We start from the raw sequence: 17,101 nt of genomic DNA, 5'->3' as shown, positions 1-17,101 counted from the left end.
AATGTCGTCAGGTATCGGCAGATGCATCGCATTCAATAACAAGAGTACTAAGTCAACAGGGACAAAATATGATCAAGTCTTCAAGATATTGGCTTGTGCACTTAGCCTGACTCTTGAATCCCAAATTCCGAATCCCTGGAAAGTAAAGTTGCAACATAATGACGTGTATATGATCGAGAGAATGTAGAGTTAGCAAGGTCCCATGTGTCTTTAGGAACAATGAAACTGAAGTATAAAAGAAGTTGAGGGCAAAGACAAACAAGCCAAACACTTATCTTATCGGCCGTTCACGCCACCTCGGAAGCCGACAGCTAATTAAGCAACTCCAGGCACGTCAGAGCTTCTTCCTATCCTCACAATTACTCCAATATGTTTCCAACTCGACGTTTAGCCCAAGCCGGATTCTTCAGGCGCAGCGCCGATGAATTCGGCCGTCTGTCAAAGATCGGTAAGTTGTATGTCGTCATTCTTGCAGCTCAACTAATTTGTCGCAGCTTGGAACACAGAAGCCCTCCACACCCCGACTAAACCTTATGTCCTCCTGGATTTCGAAAACGAGGGCACTGTTACAGGATGCAAGACCATGGCCGACCGCGCAGTAGGAGGCTTTAGCACAGCCAGCCTAGATTACGAACCCGCTGAACCTTCTACAAATACTCCCGCGCATGCCCGCTTCCACGGTAGCATCTCAACCAAGCTTCCTGACAACTGGCGCGTCGAAAGAACCGGTATGTTATCTACCAGCTGCCTAATTAGCGACACAGACAAGGATCTAGAGCACGAAAATAAAGATTAAAGATTAAAATTTACTAATAACCGCAACCAGGCTATGCCGCGTTCCGCAACCAAGATCGAGGCTTCTGGCTCTTCGGCCGACTTTACTGGGACGTTGATCCCTACGCATACCTTGCTCTGCGCATCAAGTCCGACGGCCGCCGATACACTGTCAACGTGCAGACAGACGCGGTCGTCGAGACGGATATCCACCAGCACAGACTATACACGCGACACCACCTCCTACGCGACACACCAAAATCGGAGGAGGACTATGACTTCCAAGCAGACTCACCTGACGCCGTTGAGGACCTATATCCTAGCGGCTTGCCCGCTGCGCTTTCGGATGCCCCACCTGAATCGACGATCATTTCTACCTCTACTAGTACAACGACGTCTGGCTCAAATGGATGGGAAACCGTTCTCTTGCCTTTCAACTCGTTTGTGCGTACGAATCACGGCTTTGTCATTGAGCCCCAGACTTCTTTGACTCGGCAGCGTGTTAAGAGTATTGGTATTGGTCTCACGGACCGTGTTGAGGGTCCCTTTGATTTACGCATCCATAAGATTTGGGCCACGAATGGCATCAGTGAGGCAGAGATTGAAGAGGAGCGACGTATTTGTGGTGATCATGCGCTGCCTCTTGATGAGGGTGTTAGCTCTGGTTGGAGTAATCAGCCCGAGGCGAAGTCCAAGGTGAAGTCCATCAAGGAAGAGATCAAAAAGCAGGATGGGGATTTGAATAAGAAGGGTCTCAAGGGGTTGAAGTCTGAGTGGGAGGAGTAAATATAGGACAGGATAAGTCTATGTGTATAATCATTTTCACTACACCCTCAGGGCCACAATTTGGACATGACACTTGAATTTCATTCTCGTCTCAAATCAATCATAAACAAATACAAAAATCTACACTAAAACCATATATACCCCTCCACATAACCGGCTTAACCATATACTTCTCTAGATTTTACCACCCGTGAGCTTCTCCCAAGCCTCATGGTACTTCTCCGCCGTCTTAAGCGCAATATCATCAGGTATGCGCACACCCTCCTTACCCTTGAGACCCTCACTGACCAACCAGTCACGCAGGAACTGCTTATCGAAGCTAGCCTGGCCGCGACCGACAGCGTAAGATTCCTTAGGCCAGAAGCGAGAGGAGTCGGGCGTCAGGACTTCATCAGCCAGCACGACCTCACCAGTTTCCTCGTCGACTCCAAACTCAAACTTGGTATCGGCGATGATCACACCGCGCGCGAGAGCGTACTCGTGCGCTGTCTTGTAGAGCTCAACAGCCATCTTGGCAACAGTCGAGGCGTAGGGTTCGCCCAGGATGGCGACAGCTGTGAGGGATGTTAGGTGAGGTCTTCTCGTTGTGTACTATATCTAGTATAGATATCTCAAACCAACAGATTCGAAAAGAACATACCCTGATCTGGATGAATATTCTCATCATGCTCGCCCTGCTCTGCCTTCGTGCTGGGGGTGTAGATGGGACCGTCGGGGAAAGCCTGGCTCTCCTGCAGACCGGCGGGGACCTGGATTCCATGCACGGTCCCGGACTTCTTGTATTCATTCCATGCCGAGCCGGTGATGTATCCGCGGACGATTGCCTCAATGGGGAGAATGCGTAGCTTGCGCACTTGCATACTCCGGTTCTGTAGAACAGGGCGGAGGGATTCCGGGATCTGAGGTGGGAGGTCGAGGGTGATGAAGTGGGTGCGGAGGGAGGGGTTTGCCTCTTTCAGGGCCTTGAACCACGTTTGCGTGCAGAGGGTGAGGAGAACACCCTTGTTAGGGATACCCTATTTTGTAGACGGTATCAGCAAGCAGTCTGGTACGCAATTGTGGTGTTGTATACATTCTCCATGATCACATCGTAGGCGGAGATGCGATCGCTTGCGACGAAGAGGAGGGTCTTATCGTCAATTTCATAGAGGTCGCGGACCTTGCCACTGGCGACAAGAGGCAAGGCACCCTGCAAATCTATGGTTGTCAGAGCTTGGGCCATTGTGAAATCGTTCAATTGGTGAGTTGGAGGAAAGTAGTTATGCGTCATCTTTTTTTTCCCAAGTACTGTCCCGCATTGCGGCCTTGCAGCCTCAGGTGTCGATCAATTATCCAACACGCGCCCTTGGAACAATACCGTGATAGAACACAGCAAGATGTGGCAGCCATAGCAAAGGCAAAATGACGCGTTATTTGACTCCCTGGAGAGTCTCTTTGCTGTGTCTGGTCACCCTCTACACTGAAGGCGTCGTGCCCAATTCTTCTGCTATTGACGTCCTCTCGTTCCTCACGGCGGGTCTGTTCCCACTAGATGCCGCCGATAAGCAATGGGAGGAGCATTACTTGCCGACGATTTCAGAGCTTGAAGAATGCCTGTCTCGCCATGAGTCCTCTGTTCCTGGGCGTACACTCTGGGACTTGTTTCTGAAGAACCTCTGGTCCATCGACTCGCTGGATGCGCTAGAAACCTTCTTCGGCGAGGTCATCCCGTCGCTCCTGGCTAAATCACGCGACGAATTGATCCATGACAGGGATAATGGAATTCCACCAGTGGAAGATGATCGCATGCGCTTGTCTAGGAGCTCGCCACTTGGTGCGTTCGTACGCAGAGCTTATCTTGAATACACGCGGCTACAGTTTCATGATTCTGTGAAGCTCTGGGCGGGATTTGTCAAATACCGTCTACCCACATACAGTTACTGGAGTCGCAGACATCCCGAGGCTGATCAAATCGCGGTTGATGTTAATCTACGCGACCTAGGGCTGGATTCAACCAGCTACCTTTCACAGGTGGTATATGGTGACATCGAAGATGACGAGGATGGAGAGGGAGAAGTCAGCGTCAAGGATGCAGAGCGACTGATCGAATTCCAAGTCGGTGAACTGCAAAGTATGCAATTTTCTCCGGCTACAATGACCACGTGCTGACAGATATAGGAATGGGAGGGAGAGTTCCGGATGAAATGAGGGCTCAGCTGAAACGCATCATGACCTCAGAGTCTTCAGTCCCAGTAATGATGTATTACCTGGAGTACGTTCTTGCATATATTATTATGGAGGTATTGTAATTGACAAATGACAGATATCTTGACGCCTGGAGGGCTGGAGACTATACCTCGGCCTTTGACAATCTCCACCGCTATTTCGACTACACCATGCACGCAAATCTCGACCGCAGTGCATATCAATTTGCCCTTCTGAACCTGGCTATCATGCAAGCAGATTTTGAGTGTTTCAGTGAAGCTATCTCAGCCGTGCAAGAGGCCGTAGCGATTGCTCGCGAGTCTCATGACATGAACTGCCTGAACTTCTGCATGAGCTGGATGTATCACTTTGGCAAAGCTTTTCCCGAGCAGATGCGGGAAGTTCAGAACAGTGGGATGCTGGGTAATGAGAAAGAGGGCCTCGCTTTTCTCAAGGCCAAGTCTAAGGAAACTGACATGTGGTCTCTCATGGGCACCACATTACTTAGCGAGGCTAAGTTGGAGATGCAGCAAGTAAGGATCTATGTTTCCTTTGACTAAGTTGATGCTAATGATGAGCAGGGAGAGAGCCTTGCATCAATTGTCGAAACCTTCGTGCGAGCATCCCACGTCAATGTGACAAAGGGCGGTTCAACTCCCACGGGTGCATACATGCTGTTACAAGGCGCCATGTACGCCAGAATAGGTATGATGCTAAGTGTATAGTAATTGTGATGACGCTAATCAGCCGACAGGAGCTACACACCTTGCTTGGCTGAACACCGAGATATTCCGCGAGTGCTATTCGGAGGGCCAACCTCATGATGACTTTGTCAAGATCACATTCCGAAATTGCCAAATAGTATGTCAACCTTTTTCTGAATTTGTATGACAGAAATGCTAATTCATCACCTACAGTTGGCACAGAAAGGCAATTACAAGGAGGCATTCACACGGATGAACAAAATCGACCCAGAGAAGCTCCGAGCTTTCAGATACAACAACGCCTGGACTTTCTTTTCAGGGTTACTGCAATTGCGAAGACAAATCTGTCGGTAAGTACAACCATATGACTTCTTACAGATCTATTCCTAACATCCTGCAGCGACGACAAAGTGGCCGTCGAACACATTATATCCCAACTCCAGGCAGTGCAACTCCGTGACTTCGACATGCGCCTACTTCTAGCATTTTATTCAATAGACTTCACCATGCGCCAAGGCGACTACGGTCGCGCGCTGAGAATGGTCGAGCAAGCCGCGCACTCTATGCAACCAGAGAACTTCGACGTCCACTCCCAAGTCAAGCTCCTCTGCCTAAAAGCACAAATCCTCGGCAAATCCGGCCAACCGCAACGCGGCTTCTCCCTCGCGATGCGCGCAGCCAACATCGCACATCGCTCAAAAGTCCTCGCCGACCTGTGGGAATCTATCTGCACACTAGCGACAGTGTTGCTAAGTCTTCGTGAATTCGAAGCCACGGGCGAACTAGTCGAGAGCATAATGCCCCAGGTCCTGGAGTCGGAAAATTTCAGTCTCATCGCGCAGGCGTACTCACTTCTCGTGGATGCAAATATGGGCATGGCGGGTGAGTTGTGGAGCTTGCAGGGTCGGGACTCGACGTCTGCGAGAAAAGAGTACATCAACCGTGCTCTTGGATATATTGACTCGGCGTATGATCATTTCGAGGAAATCGAGGATATCAAGGGCCAGACGGAGATGATGGCCAAGAAGGCTACTGTTATGCACCTTACGGGCGATCCGGTATTGGCTAATGATTATGCTGCCAAGTACCTGGATCTGCGGAGACTACGAAGTGAAACATGATACCTCACAGAAACAATAATATACCTTCAAAATTGTCTGCTTGTCGTTTAGAGAGTGAGGCAAATATATGTATCAACGGTTTATATCTTATCCCTCAGGTTTCTCACTCAAAATTACTAGCTGGAATCACAATCCCAGGCCTTCATTATCTCCTTTTTCACTATTGCATTGCAATACAGACTGCCCCAGAGCCTTGTACCTGGTTACACCCCTAACCAGGATTGCCAGCCCCTAATACCTACCTACCTAAGCCCACCCGCCAGAGACCACCTTTCTTATATTTTCACCCGTGGACTACGTGAAGTTCTAACATTTAAGCTCTGCCATACCACTATTGAAGATCGAAAGTATGATACGCTTGTTCCAGCCCCTCTTAATCCTTCTCTCTGCCCTCCTCGCAACTGTCAAAGCCGAAAAGACCAATTATATGATCAACCCTGTCTACATCAACGGAAAAAGTCCAGTTTGGACACTCGGCGACCAGAAAGTGGTTGCATGGAAAACAGACCTACCAGTGTTCAACGTATCTATATGGCAGCAGAATCCATTAGGGGGAGGCGCCTACACTCGAGGCAACGTATACGGTATGCCCAGAGAAGAACCGAAAACAAGAAACCAGACTAACAAGAGCCAGCCCAAGTCCACGAAAAAGACCATGTATCGAACTTCACCTGGACTGTCCAACTCTACGGCTTCGATTTGGATTATTCACCCACGTTCTTTTTCTAGATCAACCCCGGACCAGGCGGTTTCTCCTCGGCGTATTTCAACATAACCAGAAGATCATCGACGGCAAAGACCACCGCTTCGATCCCAGTCAATTCGAATTTGGCGTCTTCGTCCCCTTCCTCTGATAATACCGTCGGTCCGACCGGTCAAACGCTAGCACTCACAACGACGGCAAAGCTTGCACTCGGACTCGGCGTTGGGATAGGCGTCCCTATACTACTTGCAATGGCTGCACTGGTTCGGTTGAGAGCTAGGCAATTAAGAGCAACACAGCAGGCTACAGCTAGCATGGGCGTTCCTCATGGGACGGAAATGCAACAACGACAACCACATATGCATGTAAGAGAGATACATGGTACCGACCCGACTGAGTTTTGTCAGGAGTTGCCTCAGGATGCTGCCGGAAAACCACTTCGCCCTGAATTACCGGATCAGCGTTATGATTGAGGGATATATATGATGGGTTACATATTCCGTCGCGAAGCAGAGACCGATAACGCACGAGTAGAGTGATCGAGGTCCGAAAGGCACTTTGAAGGAGGGTCACAACGTACGGGAATTGTTGAACGGGGCTCATGACCAGACTCGCTCGCGGGGTCAATCGGCAATCGTGCCGGTGTACAAGTCATTTCCCGCGCGGGCCACCGTCGGTTTGGGCCGGTCAAACCCTCGGGACGATATCGCCCCTAGGGGCTTGTTATAGCCGAGGGTCCCTAGACCGGAGGATGCGCTTCGGCTACGCTAGCAGAATGGCAAATGGCGTGTCTTGAAACAGGGACCGAGGGTCTAACATCTGTCCGAGTGTTCGGGTATTGCGGGGGGAGAGTCGGGACAGTGATCGGAGGGAGTTCTTACACTTACAGGTGCACTATCGACCGATCTTGGACTTTTCGGATGGATTTGAGTAGGAGTGTAGCTGTGTGGATCTTGACGAAGGTGAACTATGTCTGAATAGGGCGAAGCTAGCTGATTATACTCGACCACATTGGAGGATTGACGCAGAAGATTGGCGTGAAGAGGGTGGAAGATCGACAGGGAGGAAGCTTTCCTCTGGAGTATGTACAGAAGCTTATATTCAACCTTTAAATGAGTGAGATGAGAATATCTAGGGCTAGAACGATGTCTCTTCAATGTTGCCATAAGTCTAGAATAGATATCTATACTTGTTCCTACAAAATCAATAGTATCATTTAGTTATTCTTCCATTCGGATATCCAATCCTTCACGGAAGAACGCCAAAAGGCTTACCATGTATAACCGAGATATGCGAGATCGGTTATACTCTTTCGTACTTCGCTCTCCAAGATATAAGGAATGCGGGGACAAGCAGTGGTCCATGCATCCAATGGCGTTGCTTTCCGTCTTAAGCCGAGACGATACCCGATCTCTCTCACCCGAATTCCGAATGGGGAAGTTTTGACGTTCAGCGTGGGGGTTGATATCGGCTGCTCCACATTCCAGTAACGTGGCATTCGGCCGAGTCGGGTCGATTTGCTAGATATTGAGGTTTGTGGTGTAGAATATAGGGGTAAATGAGTTATGTGTAGATATATAAAGGCTCTACATAGCCACCTCTTTAGTTACCTCTTTATATATCCCCCTTTAAACAAAGAAAACCCCCACTCGGAGTTATGACCTCCGTTATGGAGTACCCGGGGAGAACTGAGCTCCGGTGTGTTAACCGGAATCCGAACTCTATCAGAAATATTAGCCCTATTTGGAGTACATAGCTTCGGAGTAAGGAGTATACTAATCTTGCTGAAAGGATTTTACCATGTAGCCCATAAAATCCTCATTTCATACTCCTGGAATCTCAATTCCACTTATAAACTATACACAATGCTGAAACTCCCATCCCCAACCTCCACCTCCCTAGAAACCAAACGAACCAGTCCACACCCCAACTCCAAAACAGTGAAAACAAATCGCAGAAACCCTCCAACCTCCCCACCGCTCACATCAGACCAAAACCAAAACCCAACCCCAAAACCCACCGCAAACGAACCCACCGAACCCCCAGCGCCCCCCTTCCGCAGCGTCTCCGCCTGCAACAGATGTCGCATCCGCAAACACCGCTGCGACCAGCGCCTCCCGCGCTGCGAGTCCTGCGAAAAAGCCCAAGTGCGCTGCGTGGGCTATGACCCCCTCACAAAACAAGAAGTGCCACGCAGCTACGTAGCCTTCCTCGAAAGCCGCGTGAACTACCTCAACCAAGTACTGACCGACCACGGCATCGGCTTCAAGCCCGCGATCGCCTACGACGAGGAAGAAGCGCTGAAGATGGAAGCCGGGCAGTCGCCGCGGTTTGAGGCGCGCGGGCTGCGGGAGAGTCGAGAACGTGAGCGTGAGCGCGAACGCGAACGAGAACGGGATCGGGAACAGGAACCCGAGATGGGAATCGGGATGGGAATCGGCGCGCGCGGAGCCCGTAAGAGGAAACAGTATCCCGAGGACGCGATCCCGGCTAGACAGGTCAAGCGCTTGGCGCAGTTAAACGTCCTGCTTACGGAGTTGTTGACTGATGGGTGTGAGCATCGGTATTGTTCGCGCGACCCGGGTGGTTATGGGCGTGCTGGTGCGCGTAGGCAGCGTGGATCGGAGGATAAGGATGCGCTTGAGCAGAGGTTGCCGTGGTCGCCGCGGAGTTTTGATTCCGTTGATCATAGTGATAGCCGTGCGAGGTCTGAGTCGCCGGCGTCTTCGGAGCCGTATCATTATCCTAGGCGGACGACTGGGCGTGGTTCGTCGCTGCTTGGTGTCAAGGCTGTGGGAGCCGATGGGCGTGAAGTACATGATGCTGAGAGACAGACTGGGGCTGAGGTTGATATGGTAGAGTTCGAGTCTGGGATACCCAGTACTAAGCCTGTTGAAGGGAACACTGATGTCGTTCGACATATGGATGTTCCCAGTCGGGCTTCGTCGCCGGAGAAGGAGGGCTCTAGACCTGAGCCCAGTTTTGATATTGCTGCTGATCTTCTTCGGGGACGGAGGGAGAGGGAGAGGACTAATTATGATTTGTTGGATGAATTTCTTGTTGATTGGGTTGAGTGATTGGTTTTGGGAGATTGTATATGTATAAATGAATGTAATGTTAGCGGGATAATTTGATTAGGATATAGTTCGTTCATACACTTGCTAGCGAGTAATCAAGCTGGGCATATCAGACTTGGAGGTATCCATCCTTCGAAGGCCAAAGATAGTTGTAAAACATAGAAGTATCCATTCTGTTAAGGCTAAAATCCACACAAGAAACACATGCACAATCATTATCATCAACACAATGCGACGCAATATCAAACTATATACAATAAACATCTCCACTTAAACCCCCAGCTCTATACAGCAATAGCCGTTACCGTAGAGAGCCCAGAACCCATAGAGTCCTTGAAAGTATCGACCTTGTAGTCAGACACACCAGTACGGAAAGCATTATCCTGCTCCTGGCCAACAGGAAGATCATGCTTGGCAGGCCAGATCTGATGACCCGCAGCCTCCTCCTTAGCAAAGTGTTCCGTAACAACATCACGAACAGTCTTCTGGAAATGAAGCGGACCCTTCTCCATCTCGGGATGAAGCTGGCCATTGACAAAGACACCGGTGTTGAGGTTCTTCTGCGTGTGCATGCACAGATACTTGTCCTCCGACATGATGCGCTTGTAGATGTCGCTGATGAGGTTGAAGTTCTCGTCGGTGGCGTCCTTGTGACGGTAGACCTCGTAGCGCATAACACATTGCGTCGGGCTGGTCGGGGTGAATCGCTGCATGAAGAAGAAATTGGGACTGGGAGTTCAATGTTAGTGTTTATTATAATTATAATAGAAGGATACCATATCCTATACTCACGAGATATTGAAGGAGGCATTCGGCCAGAAGTAGGTAACTGCAATGTTGAAACCCTTCGCAACCTGGTCGGGTCGCTGGGCGCCGTAATGCTGGATGTGGCCGTCCTTGGTCTTGACATAGTAGGAGTTGAGGTCGGCGATGGTAGGGATATCGGGGTGCGCGACCTGGCAGTGGTAGCACTCATTGTAGTTGTCGGCCAGGATCTTCCAGTTGAAATCGCCCGCCATATCCCAAGTGTGATCGAAGGAGTAGTCCTCGAAGTTGTACTGCTTGAACCGGGGCTGCTCGTCGACGCCCTCGAAGTCGTCTTTCCAGGCGACCTCGGGGGTTTCGCTGGCGTCTAGGTTCACCCAGACGAATCCGTTTCGGTCGATGTGCACATGCGCGGGGAAGAGATCGTTGCTGTGGTATGCAATGATGTTTCCGTTGTTGTCTTTGGCGACGACGAACTCGTAGCCCGCGGCGTCATATGTGATACTGTCGCCGTTCTTGGGGACTCGGTGCTTGTGTGTGGTGAGAAGCCACTTTCGGGAGAAGATGGAGCGTCGTTCGAGCTCGTACATCTCCGGCGATGTGTACCAGGAGGCGGGCAGGGCACGGATGGGCTTCTTCTCTTCCTTCGCCGGGACAGCGGAGGTACCGAAGTAGTTCCTTAGGAAGGACATTGTGAATACAATTCGAAGAGATGGTAGTTGGATAGAAAGAAGAGTGGTGACTGCGTTGCTATACTAAATCTAAAGACGGAGACGTCTGCTCTTCTATATAGCCATCGCAATCACAACTATCTCATGAAATTCGGAGCGTGGACCAATCCAATCCGACGCATAACCGGATCTCGACCTTCGAATCCGAGCCCGGTGACATGGCTGGAGGCTGATTGTATTCAGATAGCCATTCCTTGCGGGAGATATACCTAAAAACCGATCAGGTGACCGGGCTGGAAACCGGACCGAGTGGCTGAAGCCTATCAAAGGCGCCTCTCGTCACAAAGACTCCTGGACTGCTGGCAAGCCGGGCAGCTGATAAAGTCCCGACCCGTCAGCGGTTCGGGGTAAATCCGATCAACGCCGGCGGTTTAGACATACCTTAAATGGAAGTGTTTGTCCATGAGTGGGAATCTGGGGTATGAGAGCCACAAGAGAAGACTGTGGACATTGGCCAATGGCAATGACCACATTTGAACGTATGATTCATTCATTTCCGGCATTGCCGCCAGACTAGTCACGAGAACTAGAACTAGCAGGTCGCGATCCTTCAAGGTGGCTTTTGCGAGGCTTTCTAAAGCGAACCAACATCATCCATGATTCATTGTGGGATCAACAAAGGTTCCTCGATTGAAACTGGCTAATTATTGACAAAGATTCAGAAAGAGAAAAGATTCACGAGGATTCTTTCGCCAAGAAGATGTTTCAGGGCGAGAGAATCAGTGGCCAATAAAGACCAAGTCTCAGGGCTACCGTCTGAGCTAGTAACAAACCCTTGTATCTTTCGATATTAATCTTAATGAAGAGAAAGTCCAAATAATAATTATCTGTCTCACTTTTGAGTCAAGCTTTCAACGTTATGTCGCTCTCTGCACAAGCTCTGGCTAAGCAACGTCAGCAGAATAGCGGTGACGCGCAGACTATAAAAAGAACATGTCCAATAAATGGCAGATCAAGACGCGTGGGCGATCAATAGCACTAGATAAGCAATAAAGCAGAGAGAGTAAATAACCGTTGACACGGCAAATGGGCTATCAGGCCAGGCCTCAATGCAGAATTAATTAATATCGCGGATTGGCGCATTTGGCTGAAGGCAAGTCAAAGTCTCAGATAGCCAACCCGCGTTGGTCCGAAATTAAATCCAGCGCCTAGACCAGTCTGGAGATGATTGGCCGAAAGGGGCACGTAGAAGGTTGTACTCCGTGCGTATCGACTATTTATGCATGGAGTACTACACAGCCCCGGCGATAAGTCATTTTGGAGTTGATCAACATATGTATTCATGTATAACGAAGATCGAATATGCAGTAGAGTGATTGTACACCGGAAAGACACAAAGCTTAAACGCCATTCCCCAGGTGTAGATAGATACATATAAGATAAAGGATCGGGATTGAAGCATGTGACACGTTAGCTATGCAGACAGATTTCCAAACCAGGAAATCAGAGAATTAGAACATAAACGAGTAGATGAAGACCAAAATCGTGACCACGGTGGCAACCGTGTATTCAAGCTCGAACCAAGCGGCCTGGCCACCGAAGGCGATCTTTTTACTCTTCTTCGTCGGGTGCGCCACACCAGTCTTGGGGTCACGTGTAAGGAGTTCTTCACGCTCTGGCATGCGTGGCGGGTCGATCGCATACGAGACCGGGGTCCACAGCGAAGTGCAGATGAAAAGGAAGGTCAGCGGGGGCCAGAATGCGTGCGTGATGAGGCAGAGGATGATATCTCGGAAGCCACTGTTCTGGGCGAAACAGCGGTAAGAGGAGATGACGACTCCGATGAGGGTGACGTAGACAAAGGCAAGGTGGAAGCTGGCCATGTAGTTGAGCAGGATCACGCGGAGGCGGACGAACATGTTCTTGGACTTGTTTGGGTCGCGCTCGTTCAGAGCTGAGCCTAGCGAACCAGTAGGCTTGAAGGCTTGGGTTTGACCGCCCAGCCAAGTGGGGAGGATGAAGGCGCGCACAATACAGAGAGCGATATAGGGTGACATCCAAAGCTGATAGCGGGAGCCTCGTTGGCCGGTGTTATAGCCGGCTGGGATGAACAGGGCCAGTTCACACAGACGGTTGGAAATAGTGGCGGCGAAGCAGGACCAGATCAGCCAGCGGAGTTGCTCTTCTGTCGCAAAGGCGACGAGGCGCTTGCCCCACAAGAGGATGATCGGGATAGCAAAGAGGGAAGCGGTGAGTAGGAGGGTGTAGACACTGAGAGTTGCATAGAGGAAGCCGGAGAATCGTTGAGCAGCGGTCATCTGTCGAACGGCGTCACCCCAGAGACAGAACTTCAGCTTGGCAGCGGTGTCGACGGTTCCAATTGCCCATCGCGTACGCTGCTTGAGATGTCCACCAAAGTCTTCCGGCACGGTACCAAATTGAAGCGGCTCGTGGATGTATGCGGTTTTCCATCCTTTGCCAAGCATGAGTGTGGAGGTCGCGACATCTTCAGCCAAGGAACCGAGCGGGAAGTTGCCAATCTCTTCGAGCGCCTCGCGTCGAACGACGTAACCAGATCCAGTGCACCAAGCCACACCGAGGGCATCCTTGATCGGCTCAATAACATGCACGAAGAAATCCAAACTCTGGGCAAGCGGGTCGGATGCAGGGGTATTGTAGAAAAGCTGCGGCGGGCATGCAAGGGCCATTTTGGGATCCACCAACAAGTGGGGAAGAATCGCACGAAGCCACTCTTGTTCAGGAATCTGCAGATTGTCAGTCAGTACAGGAATTTCAATTTCAATGTAGGCCGGGATCTGTAATTTACCATATCAGCGTCCAGGGCGGCCATGAACTGGCCGGCGCCTCCAGGCAGAAGGTTGACCTGCTCCAGACCGTAGTTCAGATTACCTGCCTTGAAGTGGTGGGGTTTTCCGGGGATCTTTTCACGAGCCATGTAAATGATGTTGGGATGATTCACAGCGAGTTGGTTGCAGCCAGCCTCGAGGGTGGCAGACTTGGCGTCGTCCAAGATGACAACCCTCATCTGGTCGGGAGGGTAGTCCTGGTCACACGCACCACGGACAGTATCGAGGACAACTTCATCATCCTCTCCACAGCAGGTAATAAACACATCCACTGTCGGACAGTCATTGCCGGTCAATCTCAGCTTGGCACGGCCTCTCTTCTTCAACGCCATCATAGTCCAACAGTTGTGCATGAGGGAGGGGATTGCAACAGTGATCTCAATAGCCACAAAAACCCAAGCTCCGGCATATGAAACTCCAGAAACATTTTGAGCCATGATAATGCAGGCAATTCTCAGCCCAAGGTAGAACAAGTAGATTCCGGTGTTGGCGAATGTGAGAAACGGTACCAGGGCAAATACCCATCTCTTCCACCCTTTCCATGTATCCGCATCATCACGGTCGTTAATTCGAGCAATCGATCCAGACTTGACCCAATCCTTTGCAAATCCCGGGGGAGCCGGGGAGCTCACTAGGGGAGCTAGACTCTGGTGGCTTTCTTGCACTCCATTGTTTTGGTACTGTACGGGAAAACGGTTAGGCTGGATCTATACCGACAACAAAGAGACCAAAGAAACAAAGACGGACTGTACTAACTAGAGTTGGTGAAGCCGACCGGGAATCATACGGCGTTCGTAGGTCCCAGGACGAGTTGTGAAAGGAATCGGAGTTGCCCGACATTCGAGCGGTGGGTTGAAGCCAAACGGGTTGCCCGTATTCATCGGTAGGGAAATGACCCGGTCTGACTGGAGTAAGAGGCCTTGGAGTTATTGGTGAGGGTGAAAAAGGCTGAGATTCGAAGCTGTGGTTTGAATGGTTGGCGGGATAGGCATTCAGTTCTACCTTTTCGTCCTCGTCATGACCACCACGCCTGTCCATATCGACAGAAAGGCTATAGATTATGTAAAGTCAAAAAGGTGAGGAATGTATATTGAAAGCGTTGGAAGGGGTAGAAACGTCGAAAACGAGTGTGATCAGCCCTGAGAGCTGGAATGGAAGGATGGAAGAGAAAAGGTCTCACATTCCTAGTAAAGAAGAATACGAAACCAGCGATCTCTAAGGGACCAGCTGGTTAAGCCCTGGGACTAGCGCATGCCAAGGACCGAGGTGCATGGCCGCTTTAGGCCCGAGCCGCAAAAATAGATTCTGGTGAAATTTTCAACGTAACTTTCACTGTGAGCAGTGGTTTCTTACGGGGTTTGAGTTTGTGGTAATTTTTGGTTGCATCAAAGTGGGTCTTTGAATAATCTATTTTCTCTTTTTAGCAATTTTAGCAATTCTAACCATGGTTCCATGTTTTCATCTATAATTTTGCCACTGAATTGAGCCAATCATAAATACAAATTCAGTAAAAGTGCCATCGGTAAATGATGTGGTTCCGTACCTGCTGTACCAGATTGTACCTGCTGTACCTGAAGTACCAGATTATACTAATTGTCCTGATTGTACCTGAATCCCCCCGTAATATACAAGTCATGAGCACACCATTACCACGCTAACCTTGACTTACCCCACTCAGGCCCTTTTCTTATCAACAAGATTTGTGTGGTCAACGCTTAGTTCTCGATCGCCCTAGACAGACTAACCCGATGCATCTCCATCCACCCGTTCACATCTTCCGATGTGAGGCCGAGAATTTCAGTTGCTAATTCGCTGTACTTCGTACTTGCTGCTCGCTTTTCCTTCATCATTTTCACTCTCGCTTAGTTTCTTGTTTTATACTACTCTCATTTTTGGTCATGGTCGTCGCATTAGGACTACTGGTCAATGCGGTCCTGGTGGGCATCCCAGTTGGGGGATGCGTTGGAGCTCTAATGGGTATTGATGCCCACCGAGCAGCGAATGGTCAGAAACCTCTATTCACCGGGGGGGACACTGACGATGGCATCAGCACTGGCGGTGGCAGCTCTGGCGGCAACTCTGGCAGCGACAGCACTGGCGGCGGCGGTAGTGGTCATCACACTGTCACGAACAATGGCGTGTCGAGCACCCAGTACTGCAATCATTCAATCGGAATCAGTCCACCGTCGAAATCCGGACAATACACGCGTTAGTGCTCTTGGATTACCAGCGCAGGCGCTGTTGACTTGAACGACGACTGACGGGATTACAGTGAACCCAAATCAATGGGGTGTGACATCAACATCAACAGGAAACGGGCTCTGCATGAATGTACGCATCGAACATCTATCTTCACTTCTACAGAGGACGTACTAATGTATCATCTGATCTAGGTCACGACATTCGTCAACGAGACTTATCCAACCCAAACCGCGCCCGAGTTCTCCATCACCTGGCAATTCGACCCTGGCCCAGAGAATGCGCCTGTCCACGGATACCCCAATATTCGCGTCGATGATGTGTTGCCAAAGGCGATGGACACGATCTCCGAATTATATCTTGACCTGCATTGGACATATGGACTGGGTGACGAGATCGCCGAGTCAACAGATGTAGAAGCGTTGGCAGCTGAAACCCTTGCCACTAACGTCGCCATTGATATGTTCTTGGACACCGATGCCGACAAAGCCAAGAACGAAACTAATGCGAAATTCGAGGTCATGGTTTGGTTCTGGATGTCAAACGAGATTGCTCAACCCCATGGTTGGGGGAGCCCAGTAATTAACAGGACCTTGGAAGGAACGGAATTGTGAGTTGAAAGTTGAACTGGTACCTGACATATATGCTAACATGATTTCAGCACGCTTTACACCGGTCAAAATGACAATGGACAGCTAGTCTTGTCCTGGGTCGCGGACACGATCCTTGAGAGGTTCACTGGAGACATTTATCCTCTCATCACCGATCTGTACAACTTGGAAGGAAGTACCTACCCGGCTAAAGACGACTACCTTGGCAGTCTCAGTTTCGGAACCGAAACCTACTCCGTGGACCACAATGTCACATTCTGGGCCGAGGAGTACAAGATCGACATTAGGAGTTGAGGAAGGGGTGTACATTGTATGATTATGAGCATTTATTTTTTAGGGGTTTTCACTTCACATCGATACACATCAAGCGTTACACATCATGTCAGTTTTGATCAGTTCGGAAATTCAACTTCATTTTATATTCGATACTTAGGGCCCGGGCCTTCAACCTCTGGAACATCACAATCTTTCAAAGTTCATTTAATGATGAATTTGATCATTCAAGATAAGCTAGTTTCAATTTTTCAAGTCACTAACGAGAGGTATGCATATCAGACTCGGCCAGTCTCCGCGATTCGCAATTTCTCCGCAGTATGAAGCAGCGGAGATGACAGATGACACCATCAGGCGTGATAATCG

At 49.9% G+C, this 17,101-nt stretch overlaps 7 protein-coding genes across 7 annotated transcripts; 4 read left to right on the top strand and 3 right to left on the bottom strand.

The window, feature by feature from the left end:
• Positions 1-369: 369 nt before the first annotated feature.
• N7518_003367 (CIA30 family protein) lies at positions 370-1,560 on the top strand (the record flags this gene model as incomplete). Its single annotated transcript, XM_057184294.1, has 3 exons — positions 370-448; positions 495-728; positions 827-1,560. 3 exons carry the CDS (start codon positions 370-372, stop codon positions 1,558-1,560), a joined length of 1,047 nt encoding a protein of 348 aa, XP_057045744.1.
• A 174-nt stretch (positions 1,561-1,734) lies between these two features.
• Positions 1,735-2,782, bottom strand: N7518_003366 (phosphoribosylaminoimidazolesuccinocarboxamide synthase; the record flags this gene model as incomplete). Its single annotated transcript, XM_057184293.1, has 3 exons — positions 1,735-2,114; positions 2,201-2,576; positions 2,633-2,782. 3 exons carry the CDS (start codon positions 2,780-2,782, stop codon positions 1,735-1,737), a joined length of 906 nt encoding a protein of 301 aa, XP_057045743.1.
• A 179-nt stretch (positions 2,783-2,961) lies between these two features.
• On the top strand, positions 2,962-5,569 carry N7518_003365 (putative anaphase-promoting complex subunit Apc5; the record flags this gene model as incomplete). Its single annotated transcript, XM_057184292.1, has 7 exons — positions 2,962-3,670; positions 3,718-3,811; positions 3,863-4,277; positions 4,326-4,449; positions 4,499-4,605; positions 4,662-4,798; positions 4,849-5,569. The coding sequence occupies 7 exons, from the start codon at positions 2,962-2,964 to the stop codon at positions 5,567-5,569; spliced, it is 2,307 nt and encodes a 768-aa protein (XP_057045742.1).
• A 2,568-nt stretch (positions 5,570-8,137) lies between these two features.
• N7518_003364 (transcriptional regulator family TF) lies at positions 8,138-9,349 on the top strand (the record flags this gene model as incomplete). Its single annotated transcript, XM_057184291.1, has 1 exon — positions 8,138-9,349. The coding sequence occupies one exon, from the start codon at positions 8,138-8,140 to the stop codon at positions 9,347-9,349; it is 1,212 nt and encodes a 403-aa protein (XP_057045741.1).
• A 284-nt stretch (positions 9,350-9,633) lies between these two features.
• N7518_003363 (uncharacterized protein) lies at positions 9,634-10,806 on the bottom strand (the record flags this gene model as incomplete). The annotated part of the gene is made up of 2 exons (XM_057184290.1): positions 9,634-10,078; positions 10,142-10,806. 2 exons carry the CDS (start codon positions 10,804-10,806, stop codon positions 9,634-9,636), a joined length of 1,110 nt encoding a protein of 369 aa, XP_057045740.1.
• A 1,490-nt stretch (positions 10,807-12,296) lies between these two features.
• N7518_003362 (glycosyltransferase family 2 protein) lies at positions 12,297-14,690 on the bottom strand (the record flags this gene model as incomplete). Its single annotated transcript, XM_057184289.1, has 3 exons — positions 12,297-13,550; positions 13,613-14,332; positions 14,409-14,690. The coding sequence occupies 3 exons, from the start codon at positions 14,688-14,690 to the stop codon at positions 12,297-12,299; spliced, it is 2,256 nt and encodes a 751-aa protein (XP_057045739.1).
• An 860-nt stretch (positions 14,691-15,550) lies between these two features.
• On the top strand, positions 15,551-16,756 carry N7518_003361 (glycoside hydrolase family 12 protein; the record flags this gene model as incomplete). The annotated part of the gene is made up of 4 exons (XM_057184288.1): positions 15,551-15,860; positions 15,925-15,983; positions 16,046-16,461; positions 16,513-16,756. The coding sequence occupies 4 exons, from the start codon at positions 15,551-15,553 to the stop codon at positions 16,754-16,756; spliced, it is 1,029 nt and encodes a 342-aa protein (XP_057045738.1).
• Between the last annotated feature and the right edge of the window lie 345 nt (positions 16,757-17,101).

Source organism: Penicillium psychrosexuale, assembly GCF_028828465.1.
Source record: "Penicillium psychrosexuale strain IBT 29551 chromosome Unknown utg000002l, whole genome shotgun sequence".
NCBI classification, from domain to species: domain Eukaryota; kingdom Fungi; phylum Ascomycota; class Eurotiomycetes; order Eurotiales; family Aspergillaceae; genus Penicillium; species Penicillium psychrosexuale.
This window is presented reverse-complemented; position numbering and strand designations above follow the sequence as displayed.